The sequence below is a fragment of the Emys orbicularis genome, chromosome 9 (assembly GCF_028017835.1).
Source record: "Emys orbicularis isolate rEmyOrb1 chromosome 9, rEmyOrb1.hap1, whole genome shotgun sequence".
Classification (NCBI taxonomy): Eukaryota; Metazoa; Chordata; order Testudines; family Emydidae; genus Emys; species Emys orbicularis.
Window position 1 is genome coordinate 46844373 of NC_088691.1, and position 24698 is coordinate 46869070.

Here is a 24698-nt window from a genome sequence, read left to right on the forward strand (position 1 = left end):
AGCGCAGCCTGAAAAGTCAACAGCCAATGGCCGTCTCTAGGGGCAGTTCAACTTCCGGTCAGGATATCGGAAGCGCCCGGCTACATGCTTGAGCTGAGGCACTTCAGTTCCGGCGCTTCGAACCCTCCGCTGTGGGCTGCGGAGAGCAGAGTCCGCGGGCGGGGGCAGTGTGCACTGGCCGCTGGGTCTCCGAACCGCCCGGGGCCCAGGAGGTACAGAGGAAGGGTGGACAGGAGGAGGGGTTTGAGCAGCGCACACGGTGATGGCCGTTAGCTGGCTGGGGGCTGCAAGTAGGTCACTAGGAGGGGGCGGGGCAGGGCGTCTCCTCAGCTGCATGTGTCCCGCTGGGGCCGGGCTGGCTGTTCCCCCCCAGGCTGGGCCATTTCTAGGAAGGAGGCAGCCGATGTCTCAGTGAGACACAGGAAGTCGGGGGCGAATGTGGGGGCCCTGCTCTCCAGTGTGCAGAGGGATCGGCTCCCCCACTCCCATGGGCGAAAAGCAGGGAGGGAGGCTAAGGAGAGGCCTCGCAGGCCCCTGAGGACATTGGGGGCTGCACCCCCCCCAATAACTCCTGCCAGGGGTAGGGGGGCACGACGGGGGCAGTGTACCCTGACAGGAGCAGCTTTGCCATTGGCAGCTAGGGCGCTGGGTGACGATCATGCCTCGCTCAGAACAGGGGTGGGCAAAGACTGGGCAGCTGGTTTGCATCTGACATGCCTGGAGTGCAGTGCCCCCACGCCCGTAGCCCTGGCTCATTCACTTGTGGGGAGGGGGAGACTCTAATTTGGCAGAGGTTTCAAGGTAGATTTTAAAGTCTCACGGTGAAGGGGTTCAATTGCCTTTGGGCATCAGTGAGCTATACCTTGAGAGGGTCTGTCCCCCACTGGATCCCCTTGTGAAGCCCTTTTGCACCTGAATTGCATGCTCACTGTGACTTCAGCTTCATGCCCTCCAGTAGTCTGGTGGCCAAGGGTTGGTAAATGGCTGCACAGTGATCAGAAAGCATTGATGGGGATGGTTCTGCATGGGGGGAGGCCAGTAATGCCAAGTGGATCTGCAACATATTTTGCCTTCAAATGCCATAATTTCTCTCTCCTCTCCTTTTATATCTACCTGTGATCATCCTCTCCTGCTTCTTGGCTACCGTACCCTATTTCTGCCTTGTTCTTTCCTTTCTGTGCTCCATTTGCCTTCCTCTTATCTGATCCCATCAAACCTAGATCTTCCATTCCTAACTTCTGCTCAACTCTCTGATTGATGAACCTCTTCTATCCCTGAATAATTTGAGCAGAGTGAAAAGCTGAGTGTCTGTCAGAGGCCTCTGCTCTATGCAAGTATTCCAGGTAGAGTTGAGTGGTTAAATTTGTTGTAATACTGGATGGCTCACCTGACTCATGGCTCTTGCATGTATGGCTGGTTTAGAGTTGATGGGCTATATTTTCAGATGAGCTCAGTTCCCATATAGGCGCCTAAATGAAATGGCCATATTTTTAAATCAGCACCAAACAGATTCCGATGAAAATAATAGGAGGTGCAGGATGCTGCCAACTTTTGAAAAACTGGCCACTTACTACAGTGCCTAAATGGTAGCTGAACTCTTCTGAAAATCTGACCTGACCCCTTCTTGAAATACAATTTAGTACAATTAACAACTACAAAATGTTTCACGTGGGCACAGACTGTTTAGCACTCAATGAACTGTAGCTCTGGCGATTGTCTGAGATGCAGCTAGAACAATTTCTTCATCTTTCCTTGTAAATTATTTATTGTGTCAATCTTAAAAGCTAATAAATTATGTTTATCACACGATCTAGCTTTCCTACCACCCATTTTCATGCCTATACGTGAAAGCCACTGGTGTCCTAGGACTCCTTTAAACTTCAACGGCCTGAAACTGAGATGGGCTGAACATCTGCACTCCTCTCTGCAAACATATTGATTAGGACATAGGATCAATGATGATATATTCTTTAATTCTGAAAATTTCAGGCTGAATAATGGTTCTGATTAGAGTGTGGAACAATATGGGGCCAAACCACATTGTGTAGAAAATACGGAACAGTTCTTATATTGTAAAATAAATAGTAAGTAACCTTATGTCTCCTTTCTGCTGCCGCTCCCTGTAAGCGGTTTGATTGCCTTCTCGGTATAATCAAGAATAGGAGTTTTGTATGTTTTCTCCCTTCAAGTTATTCTCAAGGTTTTAGATATGAATCTCCCTGCTCTTTACTTTTTCAGATCACATCCATGTTTCTCTTCTGTGTCAGCTTTTTTGTTTTTAAAGAAAGATATTTCTTACTCCAGTTCCATGTCCTCAAGACCAAGCTGTCACTAACTGGGAATCTTGTTGGCAGTCTCACACAAGAGGGACAGGACTGAGTGGGCCATGGGGACTGAATTCACCTGTGGAATTCAGGGCAGAGTTGGAGCACATTTCTGGGTCAGTAAATAGTCTGGAAGCATGTGCAATTCTATGGGCAAATTAATGATAGAAAGGTAAGGGAGGTGTCATTTGATTCATAAAAATCTACAGGATCATAATTTCAATGCTGTCACCCTCTGAAGCATGGCAGGGGGGACTCACTCTCCCTCCCCACCCCACCCCGCTCCAGGTCCTCCAGTTGGTGGAATTTTTTGATAACCCATTTCTGATGACAATGTATTAAGTTGGATATCATTTGAAAGCCCTTTCTTTCACAAACACAAGGGTACCCAACATGACAAACCTAGAACAATTTTGTAGCTATACATTAGAGAAAATGTTTAAAAGTCAACTTTTAAAAATTATACTTTAACACAGGCATGTCAAACATGCAGCCCTCACAAAGCTAAATCATGGCCCTTGACTGACAGTGCTGTGTCATCAGTTAATGCCAGAACTGGATACCTGATTAATTTTTTTGATGTTACAGATTACTATAAATTGAAGGAGTACTTTGAGTTGATTTGCCATCACCGGCAAAAAAGAAGCAGTTCAGTTGTATTGAGACTAACACGGCTACCCCTCTGTTTATTAATGATCTGGAGGATGGTGTGGACTGCACTCTCAGCAAGTTTGCAGATGACACTAAACTGGGAGGCGTGGTAGGGAGGGTAGGGATCGGATACAGAGGGACCTAGACAAATTAGAGGATTGGGCCAAAAAAAACCTGATGAGGTTCAACAAGGACAAGTGCAGAGTCCTGCACTTAGGACGGAAGAATCCTATGCACTGCTACAGACTAGGGACCGAATGGCTAGGTAGCAATTCTGCAGAAAAGGACCTAGGGGTCACAGTGGATGAGAAGCTGGATATGAGTCAGTGTGCTCTTGTTGCCAAGAAGGCTAACGGCATTTTGGGCTGTATAAGTAGGGGCATTGCCAGCAGATGGAGGAATGTGATCGTTCCCCTTTATTCGACATTGGTGAGGCCTCATCTGGAGTACTGTGTCCAGTTTTGGGCCCCACACTACAAGAAGGATGTGGAAAAATTGGAAAGAGTCCAGCGGAGGGCAACAAAAATGATTAGGGGTCTGGAGCACATGACTTATGAGGAGAGGCTGAGGGAACTGGGATTGTTCATTCTCCAGAAGAGAAGAATGAGGGGGGATTTGATAGCTGCTTTCAACTACCTGAAGGGGGGTTCCAAAGAGGATGGAGCTCGGCTGTTCTCAGTGGTGGCAGATGACAGAACAAGGAGCAATGGTCTCAAGTTGCAGTGCGGGAGGTCTGGGTTGGATGTTGGGAAACACTGTTTCACTGGGAGGGTGGTGAAGCACTGGAGTGCGTTGCCTGGGGAGGTGGTGGAGTCTCCTTCCTTGGAGGTTTTTGGGGCCCGGCTTGGCAGGGCCCTGGCTGGGATGATTTGGTTGGGAGTTGGTCCTGCTTTGAGCGGGGGGTTGGCCTGGATGGCCTCCTGAGGTTCCTTCCAACCCTGATATTCTATGATTCTATGACCTGAGGCTGAAGAGGATCCTAACAGGAGCGGGAAAGAATCCACTGATTGTCCTTCATGTGGGAACGAATGATACGGCTAGATTCTCGCTGGAACGTATCAAGGGAGACTATGCCAGGCTGGGGAAGATATTAAGGAAATCGAGGCTCAGGTGATCTTCAGTGGGATTCTGCCTGTTCCTAGAGAAGGGCAACAAAGGTGTGACAAGATTATGATGATCAACAGATGGCTCAGGCAGTGGTGCTATAAGGAGGGCTTTGGGATGTATGGCTACTGGGAGGCATTCATGGACAGAGGACTGTTCTCTTGGGATGGACTTCACCTGAGTAGGGAGGGAAATAGACTTCTAGGATGGAGGCTAGGAATTGGGGGGGGGAGATGGTTAGGAGATGTCCAGGTAATCTCCATGCCGGATTTTAACATTGAGAGGGAAGAAAACGAAGTAAGAAAGGATACAGCCGTGGGTAGGAGAATGGACATACGGAGGAAGGGTAGTGTAGATACCATTCTAATAGGTGATACTGGGGGTAGAATGTCTGGGCCTAATCGGGTAAAGAATGTGAGCAAAGCCAAACAGCAAGAATTAAGATGTTTGTACACCAATACGAGGAGCCTAGGTAACAAAATGGAAGAACTAGAGTTACTGGTGCAGGAAGTGAAACCGGATATTATAGGGATAACAGAAACATGGTGGAATAGTAGTCATGACTGGAGCACAGGTATTGAAGGGTATGTGCTCTTTAGGAAAGACATACAATGCTACTCCACCACCTTTGCCTTTATTTCTATCAATGATGAGGTAGAATGTAAAGAAATAAGGAATGGAATGGATAAGACAGAGTCTGTCTGGGCAAAAATCACATTGGGGAAGAAAGCTACTAGAGCCTTCCCTGAGATAGTGCTTGGGGTGTGCTATAGACCACCGGGATCTGATTTGGATATGGATAGAAACCTTTTAAATGTTTTTAATGAAGTAAATACTGATGGGAGTTGTGTGATTATGGGAGACTTTAACTTCCCAGATATAGACTGGAGAACAAGTGCTAGTAATAATAATAGGGCTCAGATTTTCTTAGATGCGATAGCTGATGGATTCCTTCACCAAGTAGTTGCTGAACCAACAAGGGGGGATGCCATTTTAGATTTGGTTTTGGTGAGTAGTGAGGACCTCGTAGAAGAAATGGTTGTAGAAGACAACCTTGGTTCGAGTGATCATGAGCTAATTCAGTTTAAACTAAATGGAAGGATAAACAAAAATAGATCTGTGACTAGGGTTTTTGATTTCAAAAGGGCTAACTTTAAAAAATTAAGGAAATTAGTTAGGGAAGTGGATTGGACTGAAGAACTTGGGGATCTAAAGGTAGAGGAGGCCTAGAATTACTTCAAATCAAAGTTGCAGAAACTATCAGAAGCCTGCATCTCAAGAAAGGGGAAAAAATTCGTAGGCAGGAGTTGTAGACCAAGCTGGATGAGCAAGCATCTCAGAGAGGTGATTAAGGAAAAGCAGCCTACAAGGAGTGGAAGATGGGAGTGATCAGCAAGGAAAGCTACCTTATTGAGGTCAGAACATGTAGGGATAAAGTGAGAAGGCCAAAAGCCATATAGAGTTGGACCTTGCAAAGGGAATTAAAACCAATAGTAAAAGTTTTATAGCCATATAAATAAGAAGAAAACAAAGAAAAAAGTGGGACCGCTAAACACTGAGGATGGAGTGGAGGTTAAGGATAATCTAGGCATGGCCCAATATCTAAACACATACTTTGCCTCAGTCTTTAATGAGGCGCTTAGGGGTAATGGTAGGATGACAAATGGGAATGAGGATATGCAAATAGATATTACCACATCCGAGGTAGAAGCCAAACTCGAACAGCTTAATGGGACTAAATCGGGGGCCCAGATAATCTTCATCCAAGAATATTAAAGGAGCTGGCACATGAAATTGCAAGCGCATTAGCAAGAATTTTTAATGAATCTGTAAACTCAGGGGTTGTACCGTATGACTGGAGAATTACTAACATAGTTCCTATCTTTAAGAAAGGGGGGGAAAAGTGATCCGGGCAACTACAGGCCTGTTAGTTTGACATCTGTAGTATGCAAGGTCTTGGGAAAAAATGTGAAGGAGAAAGTAGTTAAGGACATTGAGGTTGATGGTAATTGGGACAAATTACAACATGGTTTTACAAAGGGTAGATCGTGCCAAACCAACCTGATCTCCTTCTTTGAGAAGGTAACAGATTTTTTTAGACAAAGGAAACGCAGTGGATCTAATTTACCTCTATTTCAGTAAGGCATTTTATACAGTTCCACGTGGGGAGTTATTAGCTAAATTGGAAAAGATGGGGATCAATATGAAAATTGAAAGGTGGATAAGGAACTGCTTAAAGGGGAGACTACAATGGGTTATACTGAAAGGTGAACTATCAGGCTGGAGGGAGTTTACTAGTGGAGTTCCTCAGGGATCGGTTTTGGGACCAATCTTATTTAATCTTTTTATTACTGACCTTGGCACAAAAAGTGGGAATGTGCTAATAAAGTTTGCGGATGACACAAAGCTGGGAGGTATTGCCAATACAGAGAAGAACCGGGATATCATACAGGAAGATCTGGATGACCTTGTAAACTGGACTAATAGTAATAGGATGAAATTTAATACCGAAAAGTGCAAGGTTATGCATTTAGGGATTAATAACAAGAATTATTGTTATAAGCTGGGGACGCATCAGTTGGAAGTAACAGAGGAGGAGAAGGACCTCGGAGTATTGGTTGATCACAGGATGACTATGAGCCGCCAATGTGATATGGCCGTGAAAAAAGCTAATGCGGTCTTGGGATGCATCAGGCGAGGTATTTCCAGTAGAGATAAGGAGGTGTTAGTACCGTTATACAAGGCACTGGTGAGACCTCATCTGGAATACTGTGTGCAGTTCTGGTCTCCCATGTTTAAGAAGGATGAATTCAAACTGGAACAGGTACAGAGAAGGGCTACTAGGATGATCCGAGGAATGGAAAACCTGTCTTATGAAAGGAGACTCAAAGAGCTTGGCTTGTTTAGCCTAACCAACAGAAGGCTGAGGGGAGATATGATTGCTCTCTACAAATATATCAGAGGAATAAATACCAGGGAGGGAGAGGGATTATTTAAGCTCAGTACCAATGTGGACACAAGAACAAATGGATATAAACTGGCCATCAGGAAGTTTAGCCTTGAAATTAGATGAAGGTTTCTAACCATCAGAGGAGTGAAGTTCTGGAACAGCCTTCCAGGGGTAGTAGTGGGGGCAAAAGACATATCTGGCTTCAAGACTAAGCTTGATAAGTTTATGGAGGGGATGGTATAATGGGATAGCCTAATTTTGGCAATTGGTCTTTGACTATTAGCGGTAAATATGCCCAATGGCTTGTGATGGGATGTTAGATGGGGTGGGATCTGAGTTACTACAGAGAATTCTTCCTGGGTGTCTGGCTGGTGAGTCTTGCCCACATGCTCAGGGTTTAGCTGATCGCCATATTTGGGGTCGGGAAGGAATTTTCCTCCAGGGCAGATTGGCAGAGGCCCTGGGGGTTTTTCGCCTTCCTCTGCAGCGTGGGGCACGAGTCACTTACTGGAAGATTCTCTGCATCTTTAAATCGTTAAACCATGATTTGAGGACTTCAGTGGCTCAGGTTTGATACAGGAGTGGGTGGGTGAGATTCTGTGGCCTGCGTTGTGCAGGAGGTCAGACTAGATGATCATAATGGTCCCTTCTGACCTTAAAGTCTATGATTCTATGATTATCGGCTTTGTTTTTTATGCCAAAAGAGTTGTAATGAGGCACTGGTTAAGATGTCAGCATCGAGTCAGAAATTACTGGAATCCATCTGCAAATGGTATGCACATCGTTACATAACATACATTATATAATTTAATTAATTACAATCCCAAAGTAATTTATTATAAAATCCTTGTTTTTACTTTGGTCTTGATCATTTTAAGGCATTAGTGTGGAGATAAAGAGTACCATGTAGTAGCTGCATCTTTGGAGAATACCACCGTGGAGAACTGGGTTAAACACAATGCTTCAGTGGCACCTCACATGGTTATAAGAAGTGCGCCCATAAACTGAATTTGGAAAGGCTGGAGAGAAAGTACATCAAGCACCCAGGAAAATGTTGAAGATGCCAGGATGAGTGCCACCTGTGGGCAAGTCTATGCTGTTCTTTATTTGATCTGTCAGGACTGCTAATTGACGTTTGTACCTCACAGCACTGGAAGACTTTGTTAAATACTTCTTTGCTTTAGATTTAACCAGCTATACTGTGATGATTGCCTGGTACCTCCCTGAAATAAGAGGTGTAGAAAAATGGAGGAATTTTGAAAAGGAAATTGGGTTGTTAAAAGGCCGTCAGCTCCCTTCTGTGCACTTGGTTCAGATGAAGCCCTAGAACATAAAAACAGGGCAACGAAAGTGAAGGGGGGTAGAATGGGCATAACACAGTATCCAAAGGCTCTTTCACAGTTTTTCCTGACAAATCCAGAACTCCATCCATCAAGTTTTGAATGAAACATTCAGCATGGCTGGGATGACTTCCCCAGGAAAAAAACAAGCACCATCTAAATTAATTAGGTGCAGTTAAATGCCAAGAAGGGGCCATTTAAAAAAAAATAATAATAATGGAGATATCCTATCTCCTAGAACTGGAAGGGACCTTGAAAGGTCATCGAGTCCAGCCCCCTGCCTTCACTAGCAGGACCAAGTACTGATTTTGCCCCAGATCCCTAAGTGGCCCCCTCAAGGATTGAACTCACAACCCTGGGTTTAGCAGGCCAATGCTCAAACCACTGAGCTATCCCTCCCCCAGGATGGCAACCTGTTTGGGCCGGAGCTCATTAATATTATGATAAAAGCAGTCTTCAGTGATGAGATAGCTGAAGGTGTCAGTCAAATGCATACTTTTGGTCATGATTTGTATGAAACCTTTAAAACCCAAAGAATTATCCCAGGCTCTTTCAATCTATGGGTTCCAGTCAAGAAGAACAGACTAAAGCTATGCTCTTATATAAGAGATAAAGTCAGAGTGAAGGTGGCAGGGATGATGACTGAGTTAACCACACATAGGACATTGTTTGCTCTTCTCCTGGTTGTGTCCAGATCTCAAAATGATGTTGACATGTGAGACTTCGGAAATGTAAAAGTTCTCTGTGGTACCACAATTGATGTTTGAATGTGATAGAACAATGCATATGTACCAGGCAAAAAGCAAACTAATGCACATCTTCCATTGTGTTCCTAAGCCACCACCTATTAACAATGTGGCCGGGACCTTATACCAGCAGAGACCTTTCAGCATAGCAATCATAGATGCTATGGTTGAGATATATGCTCTCAACAAACCAGAAACTGTTAATACCTGCCACAATTTGGCTGAACACTTCATTATGAGGCTACAGAGAAAATACTGGATGTATGACGAAGTCCACCTTGCATTTGACATGTATGCAGAGAAAGCAATGAAAAATATTACCAGGCAGAAGAGACTCCATGGTATTACAACTGTCCAATACAAAATAATTGACTCCACAAACTTCTCCAATGTCACAATGGAAGGTTGACTGGAAAGACCAAATTATCTTACTGGAAGGCATTTGATTCAGCCTCCAAAGACTTTCCTCACTCTTAAGGTACTCAGAACGGCTGAGACAGTCACTGATGAGGTCATAAATGCACTAGAGGCGTTCGTATGCTGAGTTTATCATTTTAAGACCAACATGACAACACTCGCAGAGCTAAGTAGATGGATGTTTTCCAAGAAGCAGACAAATGGAGAAAAATTGCCAGTGACAAGGGGTGCATTTATACCTGCTAACACAAGGGCAAATTATCAAGCAATGGAATGGCTCCAGGATGATTGAACACATCCAAAATGATTCTCCCTATCGGACATGGATGGGTCTTGTTATGTGTGAAATACCATATACTCCTGAATTAATCCTTCAGCTAATCAGATGCTCACCCTGTAAATGTTTGGCCATCAGCCTGTCTTGTATGGAAAGGTGCGAGTGTGGCGTGGACAAGGATCAGTGTGACAGCATGTCTAGCAGTGGTGCCCTAGACCGAGATGACATGGATAGTGATTTTGCTGAATAAATGTTTTCAATCCTACAAGTCAAGGCTAACTTCCCTAGGATTACCAAAGATCAATGTCTTTTTTATGTAAGCATTGCATTCCTGAGTTGAAGTATAATTAAATAAAGTTGATTTTTAAGCATTTTCTCAAATATAATTGTTCTAGGTTTGTCATGTTGGATACCATTATGTTTGTCAGAGAAAGGGCTTTTGAGTGATACCCATCTCAACCCATTTCCAACATTACTCTGTTATCAAAATTTCCATCGACCAGAGGACCTGGAGCTGGGGGGAGAAAGATGCGAGTTTATGCCTGTCGCAGAGGATAATACCATTGAAATTATGATTCTGTAGATTTTTATGAATCAACTGGCACTTCACTGTCACTAACTTGCCCACAGAATGAGATTTTACTACATTACACTCCCAGACTAAAATGGAAACTTGCACGGCTGCTGCCCATGCTGTACCTTTCACTAGCACCACATTCATACCAAATAAATATACATCTGTATTTTTCTAATCCAAGCATAATCTAATAGTATTTGTAGACTTTGCGGGAGATGTTAGTCACACTACCCTGTGCTGTGATCCTATTAGATTTAGCTAAACAAGATCAAACTGGGTCAGTACTTGGATGATAGACCACTAAGGAAAACCTAGGTGCTCTAGGAAGTAGAATTGGTGATCCAATAGGTGTCAGCCAGTGCGGAACTGAACTGATGCCCCAACATGGTGTTGGGGGGAACTGTGCTATTGGAAGTTCTGTCTTTCAAATGACATATAAAATCAAGATCTTGAGCATTCGTGATCATTATGGAGTCCATGGAGTAGGGCAGTATCCTGGCCAAATTCCAACTTGGGTAATTACACTCTGCTCACTTAAGGTGTACAGTGATGGTTTCCACATATCGGTGTTGGATAAAGTGACTCCTGTGCATAGTTTGAGAATCAATTCAAGTCTGTAAAGCACTTTGGGATCTTCCAGAATGAATGGTGCAATAGAAATGTCACCTTATCCTTTACAGATCGTTCCAGAAAGCCTTGTGTTGAATGACTTCAGTGCTGATTTCCTTAAAGTGCCAATGTTCCAATTGATTATTTGGTATGTCCGAGGTGTATAGGATAGCAAGGGAGTGTATTTTCCCTATTAATTGCCTCAGTGCAACGTACATAATTTTTTTCTCTCCCTGAACTCTCCTGTTTTTGTACCCAGATTTGATTACTTGCATGCAATGTTTGCCTTGTACATCCACAAGTTTTCTGGATGAGATCACTGTATTTCACTGGGATATTGCTTCTGGTCTATAGCAGGTAGACCTTACACTGATTAGTTCTTAATTCTTTTACTCCACATTAAAGATAGAACCAAGAAAACGGTTACTCACCTTCTCGTAACTGTTGTTCTTTGAGGTGTGTTGTTCACGTCCATTCCAATCAGGTGTGTGTACATGCACGTGCATGGTAGCCAGAACATTTTTCCCTTAGCAGCATCTCAATATAGAGCCCTTCAGTACCTTCTTGCCGGCTACTCCGACAGAGGGGTAGGAGGGTGGGTATTGGAATGGACACGAACAACACATCTTGAAGAACAACAGTTACGAGAAGGTGAGTAACCATTTTTTTCTTTTTCAAGTGCATGTTCGTGTCCATTCCCAATCAGATGACTCTCAAGCCCAGATTCAGGAGGTGAGGTTGGAGTCGTCCACTGATTGGAGCACCACTCTTCCAAAGGCCACATCATCTCTGGCCTGTTGGGTGATTGCATAGTGCATGGTGAAAGTGTAAATGGAGGACCACATCGCCACTCTGCAGATTTCCTGGGTGGGAACCTGCGCCAGGAACCCTGTTGAAGAGGCCTGAGCCCTGGTAGAATGCACAGTGATCGAAGGAGCAAGTACTCCTGCCAGGTTGTAGCACTCCCGGATGCAGGACGTGATCCATGACGAAATCCATTGAGAAGAGACAGGAAGACCTTTCATTCTGTCTGCCACTGCCACGAATAACTGCACCGAGTTTCAGAATGGTTACATTCTCTCGATGTAGAAGGCTAGCGCTCTGTGGACATCCAATGAGTGAAGTCTTTTCTCCCTGCTGCCAGGGCCGGCTCCAGCTTTTTTGCCGCCCCAAGCGGTGGAAAAAAACCAAACCCGATTGAGCTGCCGCAGAAGTGCCGCCGAAGAGAAAGAGACAGAGTGAAGGACCCGCCGCCGAATTTTCGCCAAAGACTAAAACGGAGTGCTGAAGTGCCGGACGTGCCGTCCTGATAATGGACAGAGTGCCGCCCCTTTCTATTAGCCGCCCCAGGTACCTGCTTCCTTTGCTGGTGCCTGGAGCCGGCCCTGCCTGCCGCTCGAGTGCGGCTTAGGATAGAATACCAGGTGGAAGATGTCCTGGTTGATGTGAAACTGGGAAACAACCTTCAGGAGGAAAGCCGGGTGAGGTCTGAGCTGGACCTTGTCCTTATGGAACACAGTGTAAGGGGGCTCTGAAGTCAGGACCTTGAGCTCAGACACCCTCCTGGCTGAGGTTATTGCTACCAGAAACGCTACCTTGTATGAGAGATGGAGCAGGGAGCATGTCGCCAAAGGTTCAAAGGGTGGTCCCATGAGTCTGGAAAGGACCAGATTGAGATCCCAAGCCGGGACAGGCTGCCGGAAATGTGGGTATAGCCTGTCGAGCCCTTTAAGGAAACGGCTGACCATAGATTTGGCAAAGACCGAGCGGCCCTCTGCACCTGGATGAAAGGCAGTGATGGTGGCCAAGTGAACCCTTATTGACGACATGGACAGCCCCTGCTGCTTGAGATGGAGGAGATAGTCTAATATAAATTGCAGAGGCGAGCATCAGGGGTGAATGATGCTGTGCCGACCAGATTGAAAATCTCTTCCACTTAGCAAGGTAGATAGCTCTGGTGGAGGGCTTTCTACTGCCCAGGATGATTTATCTAACCGAGTCTGAGCAGGAGAGCTCCATGGAGCTTCCACACCATGAAGTGCAGCAACTCTAGGTTCGGATGTTGGAGACCACCATGATCCTAAGTTAGTAAGTCTGGGAAGAGCGGCAATGTGACTGGCGCTTCCATGGACATTTTCAGGAGTGATGTGTACTCGTGTTGGCGGGGCCAGGCTGGAGCTATCAGAATCACCGAAGCTTCTTCCCTCCATATCTTGAGGAGCACCTTGTGAACGAGAGGGATGGGCGGGAACGCATATAGGAGATGGCCTCCCCATGGGAGGAGGAACACGTCCGTGATGGATCCTGGGCTGTGATTCAGGAAGGAGCAAAACTGCTGATACTTCCTGTTGTGGTGCGTGGCGAACAGGTCTATCTGGGGAAAACCCCACTGATGGAAAATTGAGTTCACGATGTCCGGGCGAAGGGACCACACATGGTCATGGAACGACCTGCTGAGATGGTCCGCCAACTCATTTTGTACTCCAGGGAGGTATGATGCTTGCAGGTGTATCGAGTGTTCTGCACAGAAGTCCCACAGCATGAGGGCTTCCTGGCACATGGGAGAAGAGCATGCACCCCCGTTTGTTGATATAAAACATCGCCACGGTGTTGTCTGTCATGACTGATACACATCTCCCTGCAAGGTATGCTCAAAGTCTGGCATGCCAGACATACAGCTCTCTGACATTGATGTAGAGAGCAATGTCAGAACCTGAGACCAGAGGCCTTGGGTTCTGAGGTCTCCCAAATGTGCCCCCAGCCCAAATCTGACATGCCCGTCACTAGTGAGAGGGATGGCTGAGGGCTGGTGAAAGGGACCCCTGCAGATACTACCTGTGGGTCGAGCCACCACAGGAGGGAGTCAAGTACCGGGCAAGGCAGGGTTACAATCCTGTCCAAACTGTTGTGGGCTGGCCGATACACTGATGCCAGCCATTATTGAAGAGGTCGAAGTCTGGCATGCTGTACTATGTAGGTACAAGCTGCCATGTGTCCTAGAAGTTTTAGGCAGTTTCATGCTGTGGTGGTGGGACACTGTCTGGGACCTTGAATAATGTCACCCAGGGCTTGAAATCTCACTCTGGAAGGAATGCCCTGGTGTGTGTCGAGTCCAGTACCATCCCTACAAATTCTATCATCTGAACTGGGGACAGCGTTGATTTCCCCTCGTTCAGTAGCAGGCCCAGTTCATCGAAAGAAGCTCTTATGAAGGCGAACTGCCTTTCTACTTGAGTCCTGGATTGGCCCTTGACCTGTACCTGTCGCCTGTGGAGGAACGTGGCCACGACTGCCATGCACTTGCTAAATATTTGAGGTGTGGCTGACAGGCTGAATGGGAGGACTGTGAACTGGTAGTGGGTGTTGTTCACCACAAACCTGAGGTATTTTCTGTTGGACTGAGTTATTATTATGTGAAAGTATGCATCCTTCAAGTTAAGGGTGGCATACCAGTCTCCTGGATCTAATGAAGGGATGATGGAGGCCAAAGAGACCATGTGGAACTCGAGCTTCACAAACTTTTTGAGTTCTCGCAGGTCTAGGATGGGCCTGAGCCTGCCTTTGGCTATCAGTATTAGGAAATACCGAGAATAGAAACCATTGCCCTTCTGTTCCTGAGGAACCTCTTCCACTGCCCCCAGCAAAAGGCGCGAGTGCACTTCCTGTGTAAGGAGTTGCTCGTGAGAGAGGTCCCCGAAGAGGGACATTGAAGGATGGTGGAAGGGTGGGAGGGTACAGAATAGGATGGAATATCCCCTCTGTACTGTGCAGAACACTCAGCAGTGAAGTGATAAGGGACCAAGCACGGTAGAAAGGGGACAGTCGGGACAAAAAGGTAAGGCGGGGTAGATCCAGTTTTTGTTCTGGTGCGCCATCCTCGACTGCACTTCAAAAGGCCTGTTTCGGGACAGAAAGTGGCTTGGATTGGCCAGAGCTCTGGCCTGATGACGGGTGTGGCCTTTTCCCTCCACTCCTGTTCCTCCTCTGGGAACCATCCTGATGGTTCCGCTGGTAGAAGCGCAGGGAAGGTTGTGGTCTAAAATGCTTCTGCTGCGTAGCGGGAGTATGGAGGCCCAATGATTTGAGAGTGGTTCTCAAGTGCTTTTGGCTATGCAGCCTTTTGTCTCTTTTCTCAGAAAAGAGAGCCGAATCCTCGAATGGGAGGTCCTGAATAGTCTATTGGATCTCATATGGCAGGCCCGAGACGTGGAGCCAGGAGCCCCTTGTCATGGCTATGCCCGTAGCTGCATCCGTTCCGTCCAGTGCGGCTTGTAGCGAAGCTCGCGAAATGAGCTTCCCCTCCTCCACCAGAACTGAAAACTCGGTGCGGGAGTCCTGCGGTATCAGCTCCGCAAATTTTGCCATTGCCCCACATGTGTTGTAGCAGTACCTGCTGACAATAGCCTGCTGATTAGAGATTTGGAGCTGCAATCTGCCAGTGGAATAGACCTTTCTCCCGTAAAGGTCGAGTTGTTTTGCCTCCCGATTCTTTGGGGAGGGTCCGTGGAAGCCCTGGTGTTCACGTTGGTTGGCAGCATCAATAGAGAGAGTCAGGTGGGGGATGAACATACAAATGCTTGTAGCATCTGGATGGCACAAAGTAGCGCCTTTCGTTGTGCTTAGCTGTAGGGGGCAATGAGGCTGGGGTCTGCCACAAAGTTTTTGTGGTGTCAGAGATGATCTTTACAAGAGGCAAGGCGATACATGCAGGTCTGGAGGGGGCAAGGATGTCTACCATTGGATCTGCGTCCTCCACTACCTTCTCCGCCTGAATACCCTGGGCAACCCGCCGCAGCAATTGCTGCAGAACCCAGCTGTTCTCCAGGGCTGGGGCTGTAGCCAGGCCCGCCAGCGCCTTGTCTGGTGAGGATGAGGAAGAGACCCCCATAAGGGGTAGCTGCTCCCTTCCTTCTGCACCCAAAGGGTCCTGCGGCACCTGGATTTCTTGGGCCGGTGCCGACTCGGATGGGGTCGTGTCCCTCGGTGTCAAGACTGCATACACCGACGCTGGTGCTGAAAGTGTAATCGGTGCCGAGGCTGTCATCGGTGCCGGAGACCTTGTCAGTGTTGGAGATGTCGGAGCCGAAACAACTGGGGCTGGTGCAGGCTGCACCGGTGCTGGAGGCGATGGGATGGTGGTGCCGGGTGGCAATGCAGCTGTCCCTGATCCTGCCAATGCCAATGGTGCTGGCGGGAGTACAAACATGGCTGAGGCCACCGATGTTGCCCTGGGATGTGACCCTTGGCTCTGAACTTCGCTTTGATGAAAAGCCCAGAGAGTCCAAAAGGGCCATTGCTCCGGGGGCTGCCATTGCACGGGCCACGGTGCCAGGTAAGGGTGCCGATCCTGTGTTGACACTCCTACGGGACCGATAGGAGTCCAACTCTGAGGTGTCTGAAAAAGAGGACCACGGAGGAGCGCTATTTCTAGGCGCCAACCGTTCATGCCGAGGACTCGGGGACCGGCACAGCTGCTGGGTCTGTTCTGGTGCCCGGGAGTGGGGCGCGCCAGGGTTGGCGATCGACGGGACATCATGGCGGGCTTTCCCCTTGAAGGTGCACGGGGAGCGACCAGTGCCGGTGACCTGTCCAGTCTAGGAGGGGAGAACGGTGCCGTGAGATGGAGCAATTCTTGGGCTGCCTCGAATGCCTCTGGAGTTGAAGGGAGGTGCAGCTCCCTGTCTCGGCCTCAGTGAACGAGGAGGGTCCGGACTCAACTGCCCTTCCATGTGGGCAGGAGTCGATGCAACCGTCACCGGTGTTGGAGCAGAAGTAGTGTGGCCCAGCTCGGGTCTCACAATGGCTGGCTCCTTAGGCCTAACGGGGAGAACGACCGCTCTCTGGCCTCTTCTTCTGCAGTACTGGCGATTGAGAACAGTGCGTGCGTGTGGCATGTGAGCCATGAATGGAGCCGGGATGATACCGTGAGTACTTGTCCTTACTCAGCACCGGTGCTTGTGCTGATGGTGCCGGAGCTCTCCGCACCGAGGAACTCAGCACAGGGTCAGTCGACCCGGGGTCAGACTGGGGGCGGAGTGCAGCTTCCATTAACAGGACCTTCAGGTGCTGATCTCTATCCTTTAATGCCCTGGGCCGAAAGGTCTTGCAGATGGTGCAACGATCCTTCTGATGGTTCTCTCCTAAACACTTCAAACACGAAGTGTGAGGATCGCTTCTGGGCATACATGTGCCGCAGACTTCGCAGGCTTTGAAGCCCGGAGACCCGGGCATGCCCTGGCATCGAGAGAGTGTAGGAGGGGAACCCTCCTCCCTCCAAAGAAAACAATGTAACACTAAGGGCTGCTGACTATTTAATTAACACTACAGAGCTAATGAAAACTATGTATATAGACTGCTAAATGCACTTGCCAAGACAAGAGCACAGGAAAGTTCCAGCTAATCGTCACTGGCGGTAAGAAGGAACTGAGGGGGTGGCGGGTCGGCAGGGCTCTATATTGAATGCCCTAAAGGTGCAACTCCAGGGGGCACCCAGACCGATCCAACAGATGCTGCTATGGGAAAATCTTCTGACTACCGTGCATGTGCATGCGCGCACACCTGATTGGAATGGACATGAACAAGCACTCAAAGAAGAATACATTGTTTTGGTTACCTTATGTAGTTCTAAGGAGAGTAGTTTTCTTGACCTTCATTATTTAAAGTCAGCTTGTGCCAGACTTCAGAGGACTGATAAACTTGAAGAATCCCAATAGAAAAAGCCACCTCAGTGACTAACATTCTGTTGCCCTCGCTGGTATCAGTTACCCTTCAATTAGCAGCTAAAATCTGAAATGCACAAAGTAGTAATGGCTATTGACAAGAAGCTTGTAAATGAATGGGCAGTTCTCCCAGCCTTTCAAAGAGATCTGATGATTCAGCATGGCAGCACTGCAAGTGCCAAGTATGAGATAATCAGACCTGCAGAGCCGTATGCTGCATAGGCAGGATTGTTTCTGGAATGACTTTTTGGTTCTTTCTAAGCTACTTTCACCTCTTGTTGGTTGCCAGTCCTGCCTTTGGGAGCATGAGCATCATTGGCTCTGGACTCTTGTTTAAAGGCACTTTGTAAAATAATGTATTGTTTGCACAAAGCCTGTTTCTTAATTAGAACTGTTAATGGAATAAGTAACGCCGATTGTAAAGGGATGTAATGATGGTTATATAGTGCTTTCATCCCAAAGGATCCCAAAATGCCTTACAAGCTATATACAGCCACATATGCTCCAAAGTATGAGCATCTCATGACATTTGGGTATCTTGTTAGTTTCCTGAATTGACTTTTGAGTATATTGCTAGTAACTCTTTTTGTGAGCACACGATGGCGCCGTTGAAACCAGGTAGTTTTCAGGCCTAACAGTTTGCTCCATGAATTTGTTCAGAGCTGAGGGGAAACATGCGTGTGTCCTGTGTGTTGATGCTGCATGCCTAGTGGGAGTGTCATAACAAATGGTTGAGGGAATGGCAGAAGGAGGGGACGCCGGTGCTCCGCCCATCCATCTGTGGGTGCGACGGGTAGGCGTCTACTGTGATGAACGCCGTAAAACATGGCTCGTGGCTGTGGAAGAGGCAAGTGACTTTCAAGCTTCTCAGTGATCATAGTTCTGACATCGTGGATGTCTTTACTGCACTGCTAATAACTGACTATTCTTCTCTTGTGTACTTTCCCCTAGGAGGCAGGTACCCTGAGGGCCCGGATTCAACGAGTTCGGGTCCCCCTGGGTGAGGCACTGCGACCCAGCCAACTTCCCCCATCGCAACTGCCTCACATGTGGCAGCTTTCCGAGGGCGAGCAGTACAGGGATAGTAACTCTCGCATTTGGGAGATACAGCACCACCTAATGGTAAGGCTGGTGGCAAACCTGAGTCATACATGTTTGTGAAGTGATTTGAGATCATTGAGGAAAGATGCTGTAGAAGGGCAAAGAAATATTATTATTATTGAGGTATATTAGCTCTTTTCCACAGTGGTTTAGGTGTACTGAACTTTTCCTTGTAATTTACAGATCGGGGGAGTTGAGGAGCTGCTGCTTAGACTCATGCCCGGTGATTAACCTGGTAAGTGTCACCATTTCCTCTCTTTCTTACTCTTCTTTAACTATTTGTAGTGGTCCTTTAATATGAATTTTTGTCTTTCAGGAGCGGTGCCTCTAGGAAGATGTCCCTGTTTGTTTTGTACAATATATGATTCTCCCACCTCAGAGGTGGGAGGTGGCAGCTGTTTAACAGCACACAGCAGCACCACACAAGAGTTTAGGACAGGCAGTGAAGAAGAGTATCATGTCCAATTGAAACTACAAGGGGCAGTTTTAGGTAGGCAGAATGTAATTTCCCTGACTGGAGTTTGGCCAGGATACTGGGGCTAATATCCCATCTGTTTTGAAAGGTGCCATGGGATTGTTAATGACCATGAATGGTCAGAATGTCTGTTTCATATCCTATCCACAAGACAGTACATCAGCATCTCCTAGCACTGTGTGGGGACTTTGGCTTAATGGTGGCTCAGAGGGAAGAATGATGCCCCAACGCCACTTCCTGCAGCATCTGCATTTTCTTTGGAGTCTTCCATCCAACTACTAAACCTGTCCACCTCTGCTTTCCTTTTGATCTCAAAGTGTCATGACGATAGACAGGTCAAATTGCGTGTCAAAAACCCCATCTTAAAAAGGTTTGAGTCTGATAGGCTCATCTGCTGCATTTTTTGCTAGGTTGTTTTAATCTACCGATCGCCAAGACGTTTTCTTAAAAAAAGTAATCCTTTTTAGGACCACAGAAATATGCTTTTATTTATAAATTCCTCTCCAGAGGCAGTTCTATGACAAATGCTGTTTCCCTAGCAGCGCCGCTCCCCCCAGCAATGTTGGTACATCAAAATATATTTGAGCATAATAAGCTCTACCTGAATTGAACTGTTAAACTAAAACAACCATGTTCATTTAAGCATCATTCAGATTCAGCGTGGGTGAGAGTTCACTAATTGCCAAATGGAAAAAGAACTAGATTTGACCAGGAAGAGATCTTCAGGTTTTACAAGATGAACCCTTCAAGATACCCATCATCCACTTTTCATTCCTTGCCTAACTTTAGCTGTCCCCAGTGATATCCTAGGGTGTTTAAAGCATTGTTGCTCCCTGGGCCAACGGAGGACAGGAAAGGGGGGAAGGCTCTGTGGTCAACTTGTGGGGATAAGGGATTCTTTGTGTGTCTCACAGTGACCCTAAAGCAGCATGAGACTGGCTTTGAATGGGGACCCATCCAATTGTCCATTGTGAGGAGGGTATATGAGCAGGGAAAATGTGAGCTCCCTAGGGTCTAAGTCTTAGGCAGTGCCTTGCCCAGCCCCTAGAGAAAACCCAAACCCCACTGTTTGTATAGTAACATTTTCCTATCATTCTAGTTCTGTGGATATGCCCCAGAAGGATCCCTGCCAGAAACAAGCCTGTGAAATACAGAAATGCTTGCAAGGTACCATGTGCAATGTTTTCTTTTTGGTGTCTTTTTTGTTTGTTTGTTTTTGTTTTTAAATTTAACCCCATCCTCCTTTCTCCCTAGCAAAAGGAATAAGGCAAGGACAAAAAATGACTTAGTTGCAAATGTAATGTAGTTGTAAAATCAGATTTTAATATCACCACATTGCATTTGATTTGATGTAACTAAACTCCACTACTGTACAACAAAGAGTTTGTTATAATAAAGGATAGTACTTATTTGTGTGTCTGGAGATAGATATATAGACGAGGCAGTGGTGGTGTAGTATGGAGTAAAGTTTGCATTAACCTGAATTTGGGATGGTCACGTTACTCACACATAGTAAAATGAGCCACAGGTCACTCATCTTGGAAAATCCCGGGTGGGTGTGCGGGTTCTCTCCCGTGAGTTGTTCTTGCCAAGGCCCAGGGTTTCAGTCTGTCTTCCCTCCCCTGTTCCATATGTCTGCAACTTGTAGGGGAAACCACGAGAGGCTGTCTACGGAGAGATGCTGCTGAGCTGTAGGTGTCCTCCTCATTAAGCCTAGATTCATCAGCCTCCTTGCTTTCTCAGTGACTGATCAAGGCTGGGACGTGAATGAGAACTAATTGACCAGGACTCATTCGAGCTAACCTAAAAGGGATGCTCACTGGTCAGGGAAAGCACCAGGAGCAACGTACCCTCCTCTGGTCTCTACAGCTCCTGTTTACGCACAGCGAGATGTACAGGGGAGACGACAGGAGGCCTGTGTCGCTCCCAGGCTAGATCACGGTCGTGGGCTCTAGTTGGGGTTACCCTGGCAGGATGTAAGCCAGACAGGGTTGCTCTTCCCCTGGAAAGATTCTAATGCCTGTTCTGGAATCCCCAAGCTGCTCTTTATTAGTCTCTCATTGGGTCACTGTTTGCTCCTTCTTAGTCTTCAAAAAGCTTGGGAGAATGATTATAGCAGTGCCTGTTTGGGCAGCGCAATCTCCGTCTCTCTTAACTAGGCTTGGCAGAATTCGAGTTTCATTGTTTTATAATTTCAATGAATAATTTTCATTTTTTCCAATTTGTAACTATATTTTCAAAATTGCGCAAAATTATGGGGTTTAAACATTTTTTATTTTTATCCATTTAAATTTTCACAGTTATAGGAAATCGGGGATCAGGGTCACTGACTTAATGACAGTCAGTGTTGAAATTCGAAAAGATAAATTGACAATATATACAAGGTGTAAATATCCTTAAACTCTAAGTTCTCAAGCAGCATTTTTCTTACTTTGCCGATCTGGAAATTTTGATGATTTTCGATGGATGCATCAGTTTGTGTGTGTAGGGTGAAACTGACGTTTAGTGACATTTACCAATAAAAATCTAGTCCTTTCAAGCCTACTTTCTAGGGGGAGGTAGGTAACCCTAGGGTGGTCACCAAACCCTCCGGCCAGGAAAGCTTCCTACAGAGACTTTATTAGCTAGCACCACTGTTCCACCTGCAGCAATAGCTGCTTAGTCATGTTTGGGGCTACCTCCCTCAAAATCCTCACATTCTTTGAAATTGGTGGTCTGCCCTGCAAAGTGTTTTGGGATGTTACAGCATTGAACAAGCTGTGCTGCCGAGCCGAGTGTCCGTTTCAGAAAGTAAAGATTAAGGGTGGCGTTGGACAAGTAACCTATGTTCTGCAGAGCTTGAGAACACTTAGCACCCTGGGGCACTATGGCTTCAATGAGTGCCACAGTTATCGCTGCTTCTAAAAACCTGGGGTACTGTAGGCACTGGGAAGGGAAGGAGAGAGCTGTGTCGGTTGACCTCCACTAGAAGGTTGCTTATTCCTAGTCTTAGCTCTTTTGAGCTAATTGATGGCACTGAGAGACACAGGAAAGTGGGCAGGGGGCCTCACGCTGCTCTGCAGAGCTCTCTGCCTGCCCCCCAAGGAATGATTCTTTTTGCTGGTTGCAACCCATCCCTGGCCCCTCTTATGGTGCCCAAAGGCCTCTTTGACTAACTTGAGTGAAAAAAAACAAACCATATATCTCTCTGCATTTGCACTATGTTCTTTATCTCATGTCTAAGGTTTACATTCAAGTGTAATCATTTACAGAAGCTCCCCAACTTGCGCAAGCGTTTCGTTCTGGAATGCCTTGCATAAGTCTAATTTTGCATAAGTCGGGAACATATCTCCGACAATTACGCAAAAAAAAAAGCTTACGGAATTTATGGAACTTTTTCTGTAAGTCCGGATTTCCATAAGTCGGGTTTGCGTAACCCGGGGAGCGTCCGTATAGGTGACCTCAGAATTGGATGGGGAATAAATCTGTGGGACAACGGAACCGAAGTCCAAACCCAGCTAGAGAGAGCAGGGGTTGCAGGGCAGGTAATCAGTGAAGATTTGTTAATAAGTGTGAAGTTCTCCAACTAGAAGTGGAAGATACACAATTGGGAGGTGGGTCATGCAACCCATCAGCTGTGCTCCCTCCATTAAAGCGAGTTATTTGCACCTCATCTCCTTAATTCCCCAGAACTAAGCAGCATAGCTATTGCAGAGCAGGGGTGTGGATGGGATGGGGAAGTTGCCACAAGAGGATCAAGCTCGATCCACAATGTGAAAGAACTTAACTGGGTTAGATGAACCCCCTTTTTCATGCAGTTTGCTCTCTAGTGCAGGATTAGTATCTCCATTCTTTTATTTTACAGCTAACAACTACCTGGAGGCTAGATGTGAGGCTGTGCTCCAAGAGATGCGAAGATGCTGCGCCCAATGCCCCAAGGGCAGATCCATCTGTTGTTCGGGGTTTGAGAAAGAGGAAAGAGAGAGGGAGAAGCTTAAGGCAGCTTCAAATGGGAATCATGCAGCACCACAGTAACAGGCTGCAGCTCCAGGAGGTTATGGAGCGTGGCCCTCTCCTCAGACAAAGTAGCATGCAAGTGGCAAATAATAAACAAACCTTCAGAGCTAAACTATGAGGTTCACGCTGGAGTGGAGGCCACCTCGAGGAATAAAACTGTTAAAATAATGCATTATTCAGACTGATAAGGAAGCCAGAGAAGAATCCATCATAGAATAAAACATCCTGTGCACCAAATGTAAAATGCAATACAACGGATGGGCTGTTCAAAGGATTCTGTTTTCTATCCCAAACTATAGTGATTTAGTTTGTTTCTGATGCTTAATGTACTCAGTAATCCATTCTCAGACTAAGAATTTGAGGGTGAAATATAAAACTTATTCAGCCTTCTGGCATAGGATGTACAGGAAATAAGTTCAAGGAGAGTCTATTGAATTTGATGCATTAAGCAAGACCATCTTCAAGTAGCAGAAATATTCCTATCATTGAGCCATAGTTTCCCAAAGACGTGATCTGCTTTTCTAGTGCTTAAAGCAAGAACGGGAGTCTGCTCTGGGGTTTATTCCCAGCTCTGCCACAGTTCCTCTGTGACCATAAGTCATTTCACCGAGGTGCCTGTTTCCTCAGTTGTGCAATGGGGTATTGGATTAATGACTAGTTGGACATTGCACAATAGTATTTGTATGATCTTAAAGATGTTGCAGAAGCATTTTATTTCAGGGAGTGCTAAAGGAAGAGAATCTTTTAAAGCACTATTTATGGAAGACCAAGGTGTTGGTATAAAATGGATTTTTATGATGTTGAGAGCAGCAGTCATCTTGTATGACTGAACATCTCTAAGCAATATGACATGCAATGAATTTGTGAGACTACAATGCCCCTTTACACATAGTTCTGTCATACAAAGCCTAATCAACTTAGTGTAATGATCACCCTGAAGTGCACAATCAAGCACAACTTAGTTTTGAAATACAGGTTTTTATGAACAATAACAGACCACTGCAGTTACTGGACATAATAGGCAGCTATATCAAAGCACGTGACAGATCCATTTGTCTTGTATTCTAAATACCATGATACAAAATAAATGACTGGAATAATGAGAGTTCTCACTAGGGGTATTTATTCTGTTGTCTGTTTTCTCTCACATGGTAAGGCAGATTGACTGATTTCATGATTAAGGCCCCCACCCGCAAATTTTTGGAAGCTGTTTTTATATCCTGAGCCTGTAATAAAAAAATAATTTGTCACAGGAGTAACCTAGGATCTTGTTTTGATTAAGAGCTAGGAAAGTAATGAAGTGAAGTGGCTTTGAAGCTCTTTTTCATATTTACCTCATTTCCCATTCAAAGAGAAGCTGCAGCAATGCACAAAGGGCTGGCTAAAAGTTTTTTTACAGCCACAACTTTGCC

General features: G+C 46.2%; 2 protein-coding genes across 3 annotated transcripts; both read left to right on the forward strand.

Annotated features, from left to right (window-relative positions):
* Nucleotides 1-111: 111 nt before the first annotated feature.
* CMC4 (C-X9-C motif containing 4) lies at nucleotides 112-24380 on the forward strand. Of its 2 annotated transcripts, none has more exons than XM_065411029.1 (3): nucleotides 112-212; nucleotides 20390-20457; nucleotides 23135-24380. In XM_065411029.1, exons 2-3 carry the CDS (start codon nucleotides 20400-20402, stop codon nucleotides 23302-23304), a joined length of 228 nt encoding a protein of 75 aa, XP_065267101.1. In that variant the 5' UTR covers nucleotides 112-212; nucleotides 20390-20399; the 3' UTR covers nucleotides 23305-24380. The 2 variants fall into 2 exon arrangements, with proteins under 2 accessions (XP_065267101.1, XP_065267102.1); XM_065411030.1 differs by lacking the exon at nucleotides 112-212 and adding an exon at nucleotides 19017-19038.
* MTCP1 (mature T cell proliferation 1) lies at nucleotides 18442-19046 on the forward strand. Its single transcript, XM_065411028.1, has 3 exons — nucleotides 18442-18561; nucleotides 18666-18836; nucleotides 18999-19046. The coding sequence occupies exons 1-3, from the start codon at nucleotides 18442-18444 to the stop codon at nucleotides 19044-19046; spliced, it is 339 nt and encodes a 112-aa protein (XP_065267100.1).
* Nucleotides 24381-24698: the final 318 nt, after the last annotated feature.

Excerpts from the sequence above, each read along its gene's own strand:
- MTCP1 (XM_065411028.1), top strand. The coding sequence starts at position 18,442 with ATGGTTGAGGGAATGGCAGAAGGAGGGGACGCCGGTGCTCCGCCCATC. Across the intron at positions 18,562-18,665 it reads GGCTCGTGGCTGTGGAAGAG|GAGGCAGGTACCCTGAGGGC; the intron begins GCAAGTGACTTT and ends ACTTTCCCCTAG. Across the intron at positions 18,837-18,998 it reads AGATACAGCACCACCTAATG|ATCGGGGGAGTTGAGGAGCT; the intron begins GTAAGGCTGGTG and ends TGTAATTTACAG.
- CMC4 (XM_065411029.1), top strand. The coding sequence starts at position 20,400 with ATGCCCCAGAAGGATCCCTGCCAGAAACAAGCCTGTGAAATACAGAAA. Across the intron at positions 20,458-23,134 it reads AATACAGAAATGCTTGCAAG|CTAACAACTACCTGGAGGCT; the intron begins GTACCATGTGCA and ends TTTATTTTACAG.